Below are 17,185 nucleotides of genomic sequence, written 5' to 3'. Positions count from 1 at the left end.
ATTTAAAAAAAAATTGTCAAACCGGATGAAGCAACATTAAGGTTGTTTTTAGGCATTTATTAAAAAAAAAAAATTCAAAGAAACTTTCAAAATGTTTCTCTCCACAAGGTTGCCACTCAAAAGTGAAATTTTTTTCAGACTCATTCACTTATTTTACACTTAGATCAGTTATAACCGACATCCTGCTGGTGAGTTAAAACTCACCACTGTGGAGGTAAAAAAATAAAAATAAAAAAATTCACCCAGGTTAGGAATCAAAGCGGATAGATCGAGATGCATTGATATCGATACTGAACTTCTTATTGGACGACGCTGTGAACCCAAGCCCAGCCCCCCTGTTATTGAAGTCCATTCTCCGTGATTGGGCTCGCTCAAACTCTCCCAGAAGCCCTTGCTGCAGCTGCTGCTGTGCATCCTTTCCTAGTGCCATGTTGGCTCCTCTGCTGGTCGTCCCCGCTGGTTGGGAGCCCTTTTTAAAGCCACCCATCAACCGCAGGAACTTCTGCTGCTGTTGGGAGCTGTCGAACTGAGCCGTACTCCACTGGCCCAGACCCTAAAGAGACAAGGGGAGGAAAGGTGAGTTCAGAAGCCTGCTTCTGATTTAGTAGATAAGAAGAATGCAATGTCATCTGTAATCACTGGAAAAATGCGTTCCCCTTCTAAGATATGTAAAAAATAAAAAAAGATACTGACTGTATGTTTGTCAGGCTGGGAAGCCTCGTCGATCTCCATTTGAAGAGCTTTTCTTCTCTCCTGTGATAAAATAAACAGCTCTAACAAATAGAGGGGACACTGAAAATACAGCAGATCTCAATGCTGGTTATATCTACTCTGGTAATATAATGGACAGTCAATGGATACTTGACAAATATTCAACGTTTACCCGACTATATATTAGACTGCTTCAAATCTATTCTAGTTTATAGAAACATGTTTACTGTAAAGTTAAAATCTGTCAACAAATTTAGTCATTTTTATATTTCAAATGACAGCCTATGGTAATATGTATATAGGTTTAAATGAGATGACTGATCATTAGTTGGGATTTAAGAAAATCTGATGTATGAAAAATCTCATTAATTTGGACAAAGTTTATTTCACTTATAGACCAAAGAGTTGCCAGGTGAAAAAGATTTAACGGTCAATAACTGGTGACATAGTAACACTTTTAGAACGTTTTAAAAACACTATGAAAATTATTTTTTTCTTATAAAATAAGTCACCCTTTTGCAAATCAAAAAGTGTTCTTTTGAAATTATTTTCTGAGGAATATTTCCATCCAGGGTTTGGCTAGTTTCAACTAAAAGACAGAGCTGTTTTTACCTGATTAACGAAGACCTCGTCTTTGTTTCCACTCTTTGCTGATAGGAAAACTACATCAACTTGAGGAAACTCCTGAAACAACAAACGCAGACTAGTTCCAGACCATTCCACAAATTTATAAAGAGGCTATCAAAAATTTCTTAACTAGGCTCACCTGTGAATCTTCCTTCTCCTTTTTTACCTTTTTCTTCTTTTTCTCTCCAGCCTTGGCCTCTGTATTAATGTCCAGATTCCCTTTAGCTGTTTTCTTAGATTTCTTCTTCGGTGGATCGGCAGTCAGAGTGATGTGCTGGTCCAACTCTTCCTCCTCTACTTTTATTTTTTTCCCTCTCTTCTTTGTTTTTGTCTCCTCTGATTGTGCCATCCCATCATCCTCTATGGATTTTTTTTTCTTTTTGGCCTTTGCCTTAGTTTCTTCCTCCTCTGCAACCATCTCACTGTTTATGAACGTCTCCTTTATCTTTTTTGTGGATTTTGGATCCTCAATTTTTCTTTTCTTCTTTCTTTGAATTTCAGTTTCTTCATGTTCGCCTTCAAACCCCTCGGTTTTACGCTTCTCTTTTTTCTTTTTTAATTTTACCTCCTTAACCCCAGTCTCTTGTTCTACATGATTCCCATTTTCTACAAGTTTTGATTTCTTTTTTGCTTTTGTTTCAACAAAGGCATCAGCAATTTCCAATTTCTTCTTCTTTTTCTTGTCTTTAACTATCTCTTCAGTTTCTGCTTCGCTTGAAAACACAATGTTATCTTTTTTTTTCTCGGGTTTCTTGGGAGGATTCTCATCTCCAATCTGCATTTCTTTGTTTCCTTTCTTTGTATGAACAGGTTCGATGTGTAACGACTTATCTTTTATCTTCTTCTCTTTCCTTTTCTTCTTTTCTAATTTTTTAACCTTTAAAGTAACCGTTTCAGCTTGATTCACGTCTTGTTCTAACAGTTTCTTTTTTGTCTCAACCTCTACAGCGCTGATGTGGATACCATCATGTTTCTTCCTTTTAGTCTTTTTCTTTTCCTCCGGCTCAGTTTCCTGTTGCTCTTCTTTTACCACCATTTTGGCCTGTCTCCGTCTCTTTTTTTTCTTCATCTTAGCTTGGCTCCCTTCCTCAGCCCCACTGTTTTGGACTTCAGGTGGAGCCATCTTTTCCTTCTTATGTTTTTTTTCCTTCTTCATTATCTCACAGGTCTCCTCCTCAATCTTTGTTTCTGTGGACCTGTTATTCCTAATTGTCTCTCTTTTCTGGTTTAAACAAGATCATAAATAAAGACAACAGTTACTTTGGATATAAAAGTAGAGATTCAATCTAAAAACTAGGCTTACTTTTCTACATTTAGAGGGAGGAAATACTGACCAAAGGGTTGGCTGGGTGTGTGGGCTGGGACAGCTCATCAATCTCTCTCTGCAGAGCCAGTAGCTTTGCCTGCAGCAAACCAAGCAGAAAAATCGGCCTAAATGTTCACTATAAAAACATGAAGCAAACATTAAAAACATCATCAGCAAAGCTGAGCAAGCAGTTACAACTTCTCCATCATAGTTTAACTGTGGAGGCCTTACAGAAACGCTATAAATTAGAATATATAAATGCTGTCATTTCTGCTATGGTAAAGAAACTGAAAAAAAAAAAAGTTTAAAAATACTGGCATTTTATTTACTCTAAAGCCGGTTTCCCTCATGTTGAGGACGTTTATCAGGGTCTTATCCTGACAATGTCTTTATTCAATAATATAGTAAATAATAATAATACACGAAGCCTTCTCAATTCAAGCTGCATGGTAACTAAATACTGTAAGAAGGTGAACTTCAACAGTCTGAGGCAGTTTACAGCCTCTGACAGATTTTCTTACAGGCTGTCCTGTATTTAGATTCATCCATGTTTCCAGTCACTTTGAACAGCTTTCTTGTACGTAGAAAAAAAAAAGTTCAGCTTTGTACACATTTCACCACAGTCCCTTCTTCCACCTTTCTTTAAATAACAAAACAGACCAACTACACAAATCTAAAGGTCTAAATTTCAAAAAGAAAATTAGACTTTTAAAAATAAGGGGTTGGTAATAGATACGTGGTTTAAACAGATTCTACTAAATTAATTAACCCTACAAATATTTCTTAACCTCTTACACCCTCAGGGGGTATAAATAAATTTCTGCCTGACAAAAACACACAAAACGAAATCACTTATAGCCTCACAGCTATTAGATTTAAGAAGAAACCTTTGGTACCTCTGTAAAGGTAAGATGTCATAGAATGGTTTTCTGGTGTAAGCACCATTGTAGCTTTGACCCTGCCTGAAATATTAGGGACAAAATACAAAATATTTTGCATTTTGTGAACCTCGCCAAAATTTTCTTTGAAATAAACATTGCAAAACACTACCAAAATATTATTTATAGCACAAAAAAGTAGTACACACTTTTAAATCTAAATGTTGTGTAAAAATATACCAAATTTGGACTCAATCAGATGAATCATATTTATTTTACAATGGTATTAGTGAGAAATTTCTTAAGCGGAGAGGCCATTTTGGCACATTTATCCAAAAATGTCACCAAACTGTGCCAAATGTGTTTTTTACATCAATACTGGGGGTTTGTTAAAATTACGAGGTCACGTAGCAGCTGGACCCACTGGTGGATCCGTAGGGTTCTAGGGGTTAAAACATAGAGAAAAAAATAAAGAGGCTATACTTAAAAAAAAAAAAAAAATGAAAGTGATATCTTGACTAGTGTTAAAGGAAATGTGGGATAGAGGGTGAAGCAGTCATTTACAAAGTGGATTAAATAAACATTCACCACTTTTGACCAGCCAAAGTCAAATAATACTAGAAATTACTGTGCTTTTTCTCAGTCATGTCATTCAGTGATCAGCCATGTCTTTCTACTGGCTTAGCCGTCACTGCATCTAAAGGCCGCTACATCCTTGAGAAGTGAAAGGTTTTCCAGTCTCTCACAGTAGCAAGAACATAAAGACGTCAGCCGTGTCTTGGAGTTTCAACTTTATTCTCTGCATGCCTCTGATAACAGTTGATCAATTAGCCATGTTTTGGATGGGTGTTGCTATGTAGGAAAGATGGAGATGATTTTGCCCTTCTGTTTTTTGGGTTGGAAACAAACAAAAATCAATGTTGGAATTCCATACAGTGATCCGTTATGTAAAAGATATTTGGGGGATCAGTATATATGCAGAATATATACAGGTTTGTATGATATGCAATATAGTCAGTGTGGACAGATAGAGGAGCACACTGAGCCTGGTTCTGTTTGAGGTTTCTTCCTGTTAAAAGGGCTTTTTCCTCTCCACTTTTGCAGCAGGCAAGCTCAGTATGAGTGATCACTGCAACGTCAGAGATTTTATTTATTCTGTAAAGTACCTTTAAATTACGTGTTGTGCATTGGAGCAAAAATAAATATACTGAATTAAATGATAATGATTCCACATACAAACTAGTGGAAACACGGAAACAACGCTATATAAAAAAACAAAAAAAACGATAAATGTTTTGAAATAGGATTAATACAGATCATAAAGTAAGATGATTATTACCTGGTCCATATAAATCCTTACGGGTTTGGGTGCGCATATCTCAGAAACAAACACCACGTCCTCTTCGGAATCCGTCTGAAAGGAGAACAAATGTTTCTGTCTTTAGAGCTTTAATTAAGAACATCGATTTTTGCATCCGACGCTCCACAACTTAACTGCATGGAGTGGGGTAGTTCTAAAAAAACCAAACAAAAAACAACGTGATAAAAAAATGCACCAGTAAGACGAAAATAAATATCTTATACCGGTTGATAGCATTGTTCGCATGCTAGCAGTCCTGTAAGAACTGTAAAGTATGAATGATAATTAAAACAATCGAATACAACAAGCTGAATCAACAAAGGATGAAAATGCTTTATAAAACTGTGGTTAGTGGCTTGCCTATACTTACTGTTTTTTCACATTGATTATTCACGTGGAGACACAGCTACACTCCACCGGATGTAGCTCTTTCTAATTCCTGTTAACAACAGCAGGGGCGTCCTTAGCAACGCGTGCGCGGTTGTCAGTTGTCCCCATAGATATCCATAATCGGTCTGTGACAGTGTACGTCACTTCCGCAAAAGCGCAATTCATTTAGGGTAGTTAGCGCCATTTCTGTGGTGAAGAGACAGCAGCAAGAAACAAAAGAAAACTAACAGAGAGCAGACGTGTTCTAGTTGCTTCTTTGGAAATAATGGGACACTGGCGCTGCGTCAAAGGATGCAATAGTAATTCTAAACAGAAAACAGCAGATGGGGCCGTACGGTTTTTCGTATTCCCCACTTGGAAAAAAAATACGGACCGCAGACAGAGGACTTAACAAAGAGGCGTCGGGCTGCATGGGTTGCTGCTGTAAGAAGGAAAGACATCACGTTTCATAAAATATCTCCTCTTGTTCGTGTTTGCTCTCGGCATTTTCACAAAGGTAAGTCCTTATAAATATACACTAATAGAAATCAACACGCTGAAATGGTTTGCTTATAAAGTTGCAGGAGTTCATGTAAACCTACTGAAACATGCTGTGGAAGAGAAGCGGAAAGTGATGTTTGTTTTATTTCTTTTTTAGACCGCTAAAATTTAATAAATAATGCATTATCTGTATATAATTATTTACACAATCTGCAATACAAATATATTTTTTTATGAATAAATATATATAAATACAGTGTACATATAAAAACACTGTACATACCCACTCGTCAGCCAACTCACTGCATTTATTCATCCTGTGTAATCTACTTAAGTTTATTTATTATAATCCTTTGTTCGTCCTGTGAGCTTTTCAGTTTATTTATTTACCTCTGGCCTTACTAATCCGATGTACTTGTGCTGTTTCGGTATAGCAAATTTCCCCCACTGTCGGAAACATAAGCATATCTTATTTTATAACTCATCTAATCTAATGGGCTCTGTTATTAAGGTGCTTTATATAGTGTTTTGAATAGATGTGTAAAACACTCAACCTTTCATCTACTTTGCAGGTCAACCCGCATATGAGATGATGGAGACTGACCCAGACTGGGCTCCATCCCTGCATCTGGGCCACACTGACATCAGACCAACAGACACAGACCGCTCTTTAAGACGTGGTTATCGGGAACAGCTGAAAAAGAATGCCCTGCAAGCAACTGAAACGGGGCTCCATCAGGCTGATGAAATCCTTCAGCGACAGGATGAAGTTACACATGAGGCGACAGAGAACCCTAACCAGCAACAGACTGACACGCAGAAGGCTGCTGAAAACGTTGGCCGGCCAAACACCAAGGATGACACAGAAGGTGGTCGTCAGGAAGGACAGACAGAATGTAACCTGTGTGTGCTCAGGTGTGCAGAGATGAACCGTTTTTTGGAAGAAAACAGAGAGCTGCGGCGTGAACTTGATGAGCTGCAGATCTCTGATTGCTTCTTTGGAGACAGTAATGAAAAAGTCAAGTACTATACGGGTCTACCAAACTTGGCAACCTTTGTTTAATTTTCTGCTGCCTCTCATGTCTGCTCAAAATAAAATTCTCAGTCCATTTCAAATGCTTCTGTTAACCTTCATGCGTCTGAGATTGGATCTGCCCTCACAACACCTTGCTTATCTCTTACGTGTTTCACCAAAGACAGTGTACAGAACATTCAATGAAATGCTGTCATTTTTATAGGCAAATCTAAAGCGTGCAATTGTGTGGCCAGATAGAGACACCTTGCACAAAATTATGCCTCATCAGTTTGTGGAGGCCTTTGGACATAGTCACAGTGATTATTGACTGTTTTGAAATTTTCACAGAGAAACCAGCTAATAAATGAATGCCAGATCAAGTACTGTTTCAACTTTATTCTTTTTTTATTCTTCTTTTCACACAAATAGAATTTTGCTTTTTTTAAAGTTACTTTTGAAAAATAACAGCAAAACAAATATAAGTTTCACCATCACTTCAAATATTAATGTTTTCTGAAGTTGTAAAAATGTGTGTACAATAAAGAGTGGAGTTTGAAATTTAAAAAAAGCGTTGTTATTATCTTTTCAATCAAGCAGAGAATTTATGAAAATGCAATACAAAATCTCAAATACATAGATAATGCAGAACAGTGCAAAGCTTCAAATGTTTTACTTTGAGATGTCTTACGGCGGAGTCTCAAACGTCATCACCGGGCGGCCATCTTACCACAGGCAGGCTTTCTGTTGTGCTCTGTGGTACTTAATGTAAGGTGAGTGATCAGCACGAACACAAATACTCTTATCTCATTGAATTCTTGACGGATTTACAAACAGTTTGGTTTCTTACAAACGTTATGAACGTGGCTATAATTCTTGATGCTTGAACATGTCGAAATTGCAGATTTTCTTGTCGAAAAATGACTTGATCGTGCAGCATAGTTGTGCATCACGGTTACTTGCGCAAGTTATCAATAACGATTGTATGACAATTAATCTTTAGTGTAAATTACAATCTTTGTGGATGTGGTTGTAGCTATTAGTTGGCTAATAACAATAATCTGAGTGTTGTTGTATTTTCATTATTAGCCTAACGTTAGCTGGCTAATAACAAGAAGCTGCGAAGTGAGACCTAAAGTTAGTAAGTTAGCAGCTAACGTTACAGTTTAGCTAGCTGCTAACGTTAACCAGCAACTTTGCATCAGTGGAAGAGGCAGAATTTATACATGATTAATGTATGATTTCCAATCGATTTGGTTTGTCAAAACATCTTACATTATGTTACAGGAATTTGCTGGGTCTATTAATAGGAAGATGCCAGACTTTTGTGGAGCCTACGGATGCTCCAATCGCCGTAGTGTCAAAACGAGTGCCAGTGGGATCACCTTTCACATGTAAGATATGAAATTATGATTGGTTTTTGGGATAATCGTTAGTTAATTAGTGGATGTATGTACAATACAGGCTCTGGTACACAGGAACAGCGGGGCTATGACTTAATAGTATTACAAGATTGCCAATAGTCAAAACCTGAGGGAAATCAATATCCCAATGGCCCAAAAAGATAAATGTTCCCTTAATTTCCCCATGGTTATTATAAATTATTTTAATAATACAACTCTTATTTCAGGATTTGTTGTGCGACGGGCTCTGAAAAAGCTGTCCTGTGATGTCTGCCGTGCCAGCTTGGTAACAGATGCTGCATCTGCCATCAAGGACCAGAGCTACCACCTGCTGAAGTTAAAAAACAATGGAGGTCTGGTGATTCCATCAGAAGGCACAGTGATGGTAGTCAGGGCAGCAGAGTGGGTTCTTCGTCAGACCTCATGTACCAGACGATCACAGCCCATCAAAGTGCTAGAGGTTGTGTACATTGTACGGAAGAGGATAGGGTCAGAGGATGTGTTTGTGCTTGGAGAGCACATCGGATATGGCATAGACAGCCACCACCATACGCTGTTAACATTGGTTGTGTCCTTGTTTTTTAAGCTAAGGCTGCACCACATTGCCAAAATAACCAACCTTGGCTTACAGAGCAACAACATGCGACAGAAACACAATAAAACCGTCCTTTTCAAAGGGCATTAACCAAGCTATGTTTTTTGGGTCATTTTTTCATCTCTGTCTTCCATGTGTATACCATCACAGTAGTGTAGGTGGGGATTTCAACATGCTACATCTATATATACTTGTGAAGGGGACTATTGTACCAATTTTAATAGCAAATAAATTTCACTTTTATAATGGTTTAAAAATAGGAACTTTTGTGTAATTACTGATATATAATCCGAATAGTCTACATGAAACTTCACAGTGTAACCTTTAATTTGAAACCTGGATTATGATTCTACACCAAGAGGTTGCCACACAATAAGCCTTTTTTGTCAGTATTTCAAATTTATTATAACAGTAATATTTATATTATAAAAGTATTTATGTAAATATAAATAAATTAGGACTGTGAAATAATTAATCACACTCAAATAAAAGTGTTTATATATATATATATATGTATTATAATATATATATATATATATTTTATATACAATATATATATATATATATATATATTATTTATATTATATATATATATTTTATATATATACAATATATATATATTATATATATATATATACACAATATATATATAATATATATATATATTGTATATATATTGTATATATACAATATATATTATATATATATTGTATATATACATTATATATAAAATATATATATAAATATATATTTCTGGGACCATATATATATGGTTGCCATTCTGTACACTGAGTTTTAATAGCATATATTGATTTAACATAAATACCTTGTGCATGTGTATATTTATTGCACCTGTATGTTCTATTCAGTGTTCTTTTCATATGAAATTCCATGGTTATAATTATTCCTAAGTGCGCAGTATCACAACTACATGTCTGACTTTTGTTTAACAAACCAAACAGTTTGAGAATAGTTAGACAATTGAGGAAGTTATGGTTATTTCAGTACATGCGCCATTGAAACACAATGCTACGAATGAGCGAGCTGCCTGTGGTAAGATGGCCGCCACGTGCGGACGTCGACCCCCATTGGCCAGCAGCGCGGACGAGACATCTAGCCTTTATTATGGATATCTATGAGTTGTCCCCATAGATATCATTATTACATATCCTTTATTATGGATATCTATGGTTGTCCCTACCCGATCCGTCCTGCGCATGCGCGGACATACATCAGCGTGTTCTTAGACAACGTTTTTTATGGTACTAAAACTACTACTACTTATTTCTATCATTAACTCATTAAAAATGCTAATGCATATTTTAAAAAAATGTTTTATGACTTTTGTGAGACAAGTGTTATGCTTTTTACATTTTCTTCGTTAAACTCCTTCTCTGACGTCATCATCAGGCATGCTCAGAGCAGTCCGGGAAAATATAATTAGACCATGTTTATCTGCATTTTAGTTGTTTTTTTTTCTTTGGATTACACAATATATAGCATAAGATTAAATCGAAACGGAAACATAAAACTGTTTAAATCCAAACCCGAAAAAGTTTGCCACCGGAAGTAGCCTAGGATCCCATTTCCGGTGCAAGTAGGGAAGCGACGGGTGATAAAACAGAAAGGGTTTTTAGGCCTTAATTTTCTCAGGAAATACATTATTAAACTTTAGCACATAATATTTTAGTACGTTTACTATTTTTGGGGAGGGAAAACGTCATTTAGGTATTTTTAACAAAATTTAATCGATGGATGCGCATCTGATGGCACATGCGCAAAACGGATAGTGTTGTTTTTTGTTTTTTTTTACTTTATTTGGAACAGTAACAATGACAACTCAATCAAAACAGTATAATTAAGCACAACATATAGTCAATCATACCTCCTAACACTGTTTTTTAATATTTTTTCCCCCTTTTCTTTCAAGGTCCGATTTAAACAGATGTTAAGATTATGCAATACACTTCAAAAACAGAGGAAAAAAAATCGAAAATCAAGGCTATCTATAATTACATACGTAGAATATAACTGAATTATAATGAAAGATAAATGAATAAATTAAAAAAATAAAAATAAATAAGAAAAAAAAAAAGAAAAGAAAAAAAAAAGAAAAAAAGCCGAGTAAGAATAATTCTTTAATTTGTATCAAGGGAGGGCTGAAATAAATTAGAGAGGTGATATAACAAACTTTCTGCTTTTGGTTTCTGAATTTTGTCCAAGGAAAGATTTAGAAGATGGATCTCCTGTTTAAATACAGACCATAACAGCTTAGCTTTTCCAAATCTGCATTTATGTATATAAAATTTTAAAGTGATGATAATTCTATTAATAAGATATTCATCTCTTTTGTTTTCAGAGAAAAAAATTATATAAGACAGTTTGTGATGAGAAGGGGGCTATGTTTATGTTTACTAGTCATTAGAGTGTGCAAAGAATCCCACAATTTTTTGATTGGTTGACAGAGAAAGAAAAAGTGTTCTGTTGTTTCACTTTCGTTACATATATAGCAGTTACCACATTCAATTTTAAATCTATTTCTGATATGCTCATTTGAGGGGTAAATATCATGTAGAGTTTTGAAATGTATTTCTTTATATTTTGGTGGGAGCTCAAATTTAAATTTATTTGGTCTTTCTTTTCATAGTTATCCATAAATTTCCTTCTAACCAGTCCAGGGTATGTCTGTTTTGCTAAATGTTGTCTTAAAAACTTATTATTGCATTTTTTGTCTAGTAAATCTAAACCATTTTATACAATATTCTGTAATTTAATCACTTGCTTTGTATCATAATTGTTTTTTATGAGCCGAATAAATACATTTGGTATTATTTTCATAATTTTTTCATAATCATTTTTTGTACAGATTAGATTATACTTATGAATTAAATCTTCATATGCATACGTATTGCCATTATTTTTCAATAAATGACTAATTGACCAGATTCCCTTCTCCATCCAGTTTTCCATAAACACAGACTTTTTTTCTGGTATAAAATAACTGTTATTCCACAAAGGAACCTTATGGGGACTAAAGTTATGTTTGAATGCCAATTTCCAATTTAACAGCACTTGCTGGTGAAACGCAGAAAGTTTTACAGGTAATTTATGAATTTCAACATCACATCACAACAGGAACTCAATACCACCAATTTTACTAAAAACCAGAGAGGGGACAGCAAACCAGATCTCATGACTACTTCTAAGAAAAGATTGTAGCCACTTTAACTTTAGAACACCATTCATTATTTCAAAATCTATGTCTATCTATCTTTAATACCTCCATCTTCTTAATCTTTAACTGCATTGCCTTTCTTGATGTAGTGATGTTTGTTTCTCCAGTTGAGGTTAAAGTTTAATTTATTAATTTCCTTGATAATTTTTTTTGGTATGGATAATGAGTATGCGGGGTAAATAAATCTTGATAAAGTCTCCATTTTGGTTAATAGGGTTCTACCAAAAAGAGTTAGGTCTCTCTGCAACCAGTTTTTAAGTATCTGTTTACATTTGTTTAAATTATGTTCAATGTTTAGTTTGACTTTACAACTTTCAGTTTTTGTTACCCAAATTCCCAGGTATTTGACCTCCAGTTTGACCTTTATGTTGTACAATGATGAATGTCAACATTCATTGATGCTCATTAATTCACATTTTTCTAAATTTAAATTCAACCCTGAAGCTTTGGGAAATACATATACTGTTTGGTTTGGCCATAGGGATTTGATTTTCATTTTTTAAAACAGAGTGGTGTCATCTGCTGGTTGACTTATGATGATTGTCTGATCTCTAATTTGCAAGCCTTGGATGAACAGGAGAGGTGACACACTACATCCTGGCCTAATCCCTCTCTTTATGGTCATTCTTGGACATGTCCCTTCACTTAAGGACAAAACTATTTATGTCTGTGTACAACATCTTGATAATATCCAAAAACTTTTCACCAAAGCCAAAATGTTTAAATGTTTCAAGAATAAAAACAGAATAAAACCATCACCATCAATCAAATGGGCATATTCAATTAGATCCAGAACTAGACAAATATTGTTATGGATTGTTCTACCTTTTAAAAAACAGATTGAGTAGAACTAATTATATCTGATATACCCACCTTTAATCTAGCTGCAAGAACATTAGTAAATATTTTATAATCTGCATTGAGAAGAGTGATTGGTCTTAGATTATTCAGGTGATCGGATAATGTCTTGTCGGTAGCTTTCTGACTAGTTGATGACGTCGTATCTTAGAAACAGTGACCATGTTGATCTAAGATCGGACAACCATGATGAAGTTGGTTTGAAGTTGGTTATTGGATATTCAAACTCTGCTCCCTCCTCCCACACGTGGTGGTGCATTTAGGGACTGTCTACAAAATTTTGAACCAAGCACTCTTGAGAAACAAAAATCAATAAAGTCCTCATCTTATGACCAGCTAAGACAAAACTAATATAAAATCATGCGAAAAGATAAATTACGTAAGGCACACTTGGTTTTATGCAATTTTAAGCTATTTAGAATTTTTAAAGACAAAAGTTGGGACTTTTCTTCAATTACTTCCAGGTAATTTGATCCACCGGCTCAAATTCTTCGTGAAATTCTTTCACTACATTAGACTGATGAGGCACCCTCATTTTTATTCCATTTTAAGCCTTTGTACATAAAACAAAATTTTTATTACAAAAGTAATTGACATTTCTTCAATAGCTTTCAGGTCATGTGACCCACTGACTCCAAAAGCTATGTCAAATGGTTCCACTACTTTAGCCAGATGGGGCACACTCATTTTATTTTAGGAATAACAATGTGTGTGCCTTATCAGCCTAAATTAGTAGAACAATTCAAAAAACCAGATCATTGAGAAGAAGTAAAACCAAACGATAAACTGTGCAAAGGATGTAATAGCCATTTAGTGCAAATCACATTACAAACATTCATTTTAATGCTGCCAGAAAACAGTGACAGAATTGTTCTTATAAACTCCTGCTAAAAGCATTGTTTCTTTACAGTACAAGTTAAAAAGCAGGTAGACCTAGTTTTACATGTTAAACCCATATTTAATTGTAATATGTAAAAACACTCACAAAAACAAAGCCATTGAGAAATAAACCTATTTAAATTTGGGTAACAGCAAAAATGACCAGTCACAGTCATATACACAATGCATTAACTGGAAATACTTCCTCAGCTTGAATTTCCTCAAGAGGTGAAACTGCAAAACTTTACCCAGATGTACACAATATGGTGTTCTTAAGTTTAAACATCATGTCTAGCCAGCGATATCAAAGCAGTAAGACATAACATATTTAGATAGTTTGCAGTGAATTTTTATATGATCAGTTTTATATGATCAATTATTTTCTTTGTATTTTCCAACAATAGAAAAGAAAGAAAAGAAGGAAAACTAAGGGATTTTTATGGCCTGAATACAGTTGTCCAACAGACAGTTCCTGACACTTTTCACGAGGAAAGTAAGATTTAATGATCTCACAGTGGAGAAATTCACCTGTCACATCAGCTCAATAGTCAAAAGAAGGTGCCAAAAGGAGAAAAATGTGCAGGGGTATATACAGTGCATCCTCATATATACAGTGGATCGAAAAAAAAAAGGCATGAGGCAGAGAGTTATGTACATTTAAGGTGACTTATACACAAGTAAGCGATGCGAGAAGCCAGCTGTTCCCATATGACTGTATTCAAGCATATGATGAAGTTAAGTGACTGGAAATAATGTGGAAATAAAATGCTAAAGCTGAAGAAGTAAAAACAAAAGCAAAGCTGGTCCACAGACAGAAACAGGTTAAAGACCCTTGTCTTATGAGCCTTGTCCAAATTGCCACTTTGGTTTGTTTTGTTTGGGGTTGTGTTGTTTAGTTTGGTATGGGTGGCTTTCTTTTACAGAAGTGCAGCAAATGCGGCCATGTTGTTAACAGCAAGGCAGCACAGAAAAAGTTCATGTGACAAAATGTCTATGAGACACATGCAAACATAGCAATCGAGGATATGGAAACATGGCTAGGTTGGTTCACTGGCAAGAAATGTTGACAGTGAATAAAAAGACTAGAGAGAATAGAAAGGGAGTTAGAGTCAATGGAGATGACCAAGACGAGTCTTATAGAAATAACGTGACAATCAAAGAAAGTGTAGAGGGAAATCTAAGGAGCCGTGGTGCATAATTGGATGAAGGAAAAGAAGATTATTGCTCTCCAAAATGTAATGGTAAGTTAATGTGTACATCCAGTGTTGGACCTCTGCAAAGTTTCGTTTAAATTTCCTCTTACACTACAAATCCCAGCAATGTGTGCACCTCTGTGTTGGACTACATTACTTATTATGGGGCTTCCAACTTCATTCAGTCCTAAGCTCTGTAGTCTGCGTGGTTGCTGTGTGGGTGTGTTTTTTTTTTTCAATATAATGTGTCTGATTCTAGTTCTGGAGTTGTTCTTGTTAGGCAAGCAGTGACCCCATAGTCAGTTAGTCAATTGGAGACAGGCTGCTTACTGATGTGATGTTTTCAGGTTAACTTGCTGCACTTGGAACCACAAGGAAGCAGTCATTAAATAAAGTAGCGATTACATTGGGGGGACCAAAAATGTCCCTTTTCCTGTAGTACCAACTCAGAGCAATTCACTTTCTCAGCTTTTTCATAAGTAACTGTTACATAGATCTGTTATTATCTTTAGTGCCTGTTCACCTCTCCAACTGTCCAAAGTTGCACTGTAAATGCACCGTCAGAAGATTGGTTAGGGGGTGGTGTCCCAATATTATATTGGAATGCAGAGCTGTATTTCTATTGAAGATCCCTCCCCCACTCATTTTCCATTACAATGCCTAATTGTAATGGAAAATGAAGCAATCTGCAGCGAACTGACTCGAATTGTCCCAACCTGAATGGATAAGTTATCAAAGCACAAGTATCTTGTACTAAACTGAAGCTACAAGAGTTAATGCCAATGGAAAACAGGGGCTGATGGGCGGGGTTTCAGGGGTCATCCTGTTAAGCCACGCCTGACGTCTTACCAGCGTTAAGGAGAATACAGGTGCTGGTCATAAAATTAGAATATCATGAAAAAGTAGATTGATTTCAGTAATTCCATTTAAAAAGTGAAACTTGTATATTATATTCATACATTACATACAAACTCATATATTTCAGATGTTTATTTTGTTTAATTTTGATGATTACAAATGACAACAAATGAAAATCTCAAATTCATCATATCAGAAAATTAGAATATTGTGAAAAGGTTCAAAATTGATGGCCCCTGGTGCCACACTCTAATCAGCTAATTAACTCAAACCACCTGCAAAAGCCTTTAAATGGTCTTTCAGTCTAGTTCTATAGGCTACACAATCATGGGGAAGACTGCTGACTTGACAGTTGTCCAAAAGACGACCATCGACACCTTGCACAAGGAGGGCAAGACACAAAAGGTCATCGCTGAAGAGGCTGGCTGTTCACAGAGCTCAGTGTCCAAGCACATTAATAGAGAGGCGAAGGGAAGGAAAAGATGTGGTCGAAAAAAGTGTACAAGCAAGAGAGATAACCGCACCCTGGAGAGGATTGTGAAACAAAACCCATTCAAAAATGTGGGGGAGATTCACAAAGAGTGGACTGCAGCTGGAGTGAGTGCTTCAAGAACCACCACACACAGACGTATGAAAGACATGGGTTTCTGCTGTCGCATTCCTTGTGTCAAGCCACTCTTGAACCACAGACAGCGTCAGAAGCGTCTTGCCTGGGCTAAAGAGAAACAGGACTGGACTGCTGGTGAGTGGTCCAAAGTCATGTTCTCTGATGAAAGTAAATTTTGCATTTCCTTTGGAAATCAAGGTCCCAGAGTCTGGAGGAAAAGAAGAGAGGCACTTCATCCACGTTGCTTGAAGTCCAGTGTAAGGTTTCCACAGTCAGTGATGGTTTGGGGTGCCATGTCATCTGCTGGTGTTGGTCCATTGTGTTTTCTGAGGTCCAGGGTCAACGCAGCCACATACCAGGAAGTTTTAGAGCACTTCATGCTTCCTGCAGCTGACCAACTTTTTGGAGATGCAGATTTCATTTTCCAACAGGACTTGGCACCTGCACACAGTGCCAAAGCTACCAGTACCTGGTTGAAGGACCATGGTATCCCTGTTCTTAATTGGCCAGCAAACTCTCCTGACCTTAACCCCATAGAAAATCTATGGGGTATTGTGAAGAAGAAGATGCAATACACCAGACCCAACAATTCAGAAGAGCTAAAAGCCACTATTAGAGCAACCTGGGCTATCATAACACCTGAGCAGTGCCACAGACTGATCGACTCCATGCCACGCCGCATTGCTGCAGTAATACAGGCCAAAGGAGGCCCAACTAAATACTGAGTGCTGTACATGCTCATACTTTTCATGTTCATACTTTTCAGTTGGCCAACATTTCTATAAATCCTTTG

The 17,185-nt window shown here is 36.2% G+C and overlaps 1 protein-coding gene across 1 annotated transcript; it reads right to left on the bottom strand.

Moving 5' to 3' along the window:
* Window positions 1-36: 36 nt before the first annotated feature.
* knop1 (lysine-rich nucleolar protein 1) lies at window positions 37-5,015 on the bottom strand. Its single transcript, XM_038271828.1, has 6 exons — window positions 4,862-5,015; window positions 2,673-2,741; window positions 1,478-2,560; window positions 1,324-1,395; window positions 694-753; window positions 37-553 (listed from the first exon to the last, which is right to left on the bottom strand). The coding sequence occupies exons 1-6, from the start codon at window positions 4,868-4,870 to the stop codon at window positions 248-250; spliced, it is 1,599 nt and encodes a 532-aa protein (XP_038127756.1). The 5' UTR covers window positions 4,871-5,015; the 3' UTR covers window positions 37-247.
* Window positions 5,016-17,185: the final 12,170 nt, after the last annotated feature.

Source organism: Cyprinodon tularosa, unplaced genomic scaffold (genome assembly GCF_016077235.1).
Source record: "Cyprinodon tularosa strain WSP-4 unplaced genomic scaffold, ASM1607723v1 ctg81, whole genome shotgun sequence".
Lineage (NCBI taxonomy): Eukaryota > Metazoa > Chordata > Actinopteri > Cyprinodontiformes > Cyprinodontidae > Cyprinodon > Cyprinodon tularosa.
Note: the sequence above shows the minus strand (reverse complement) of the source record. Positions and strands in the feature narration are given on the sequence as shown.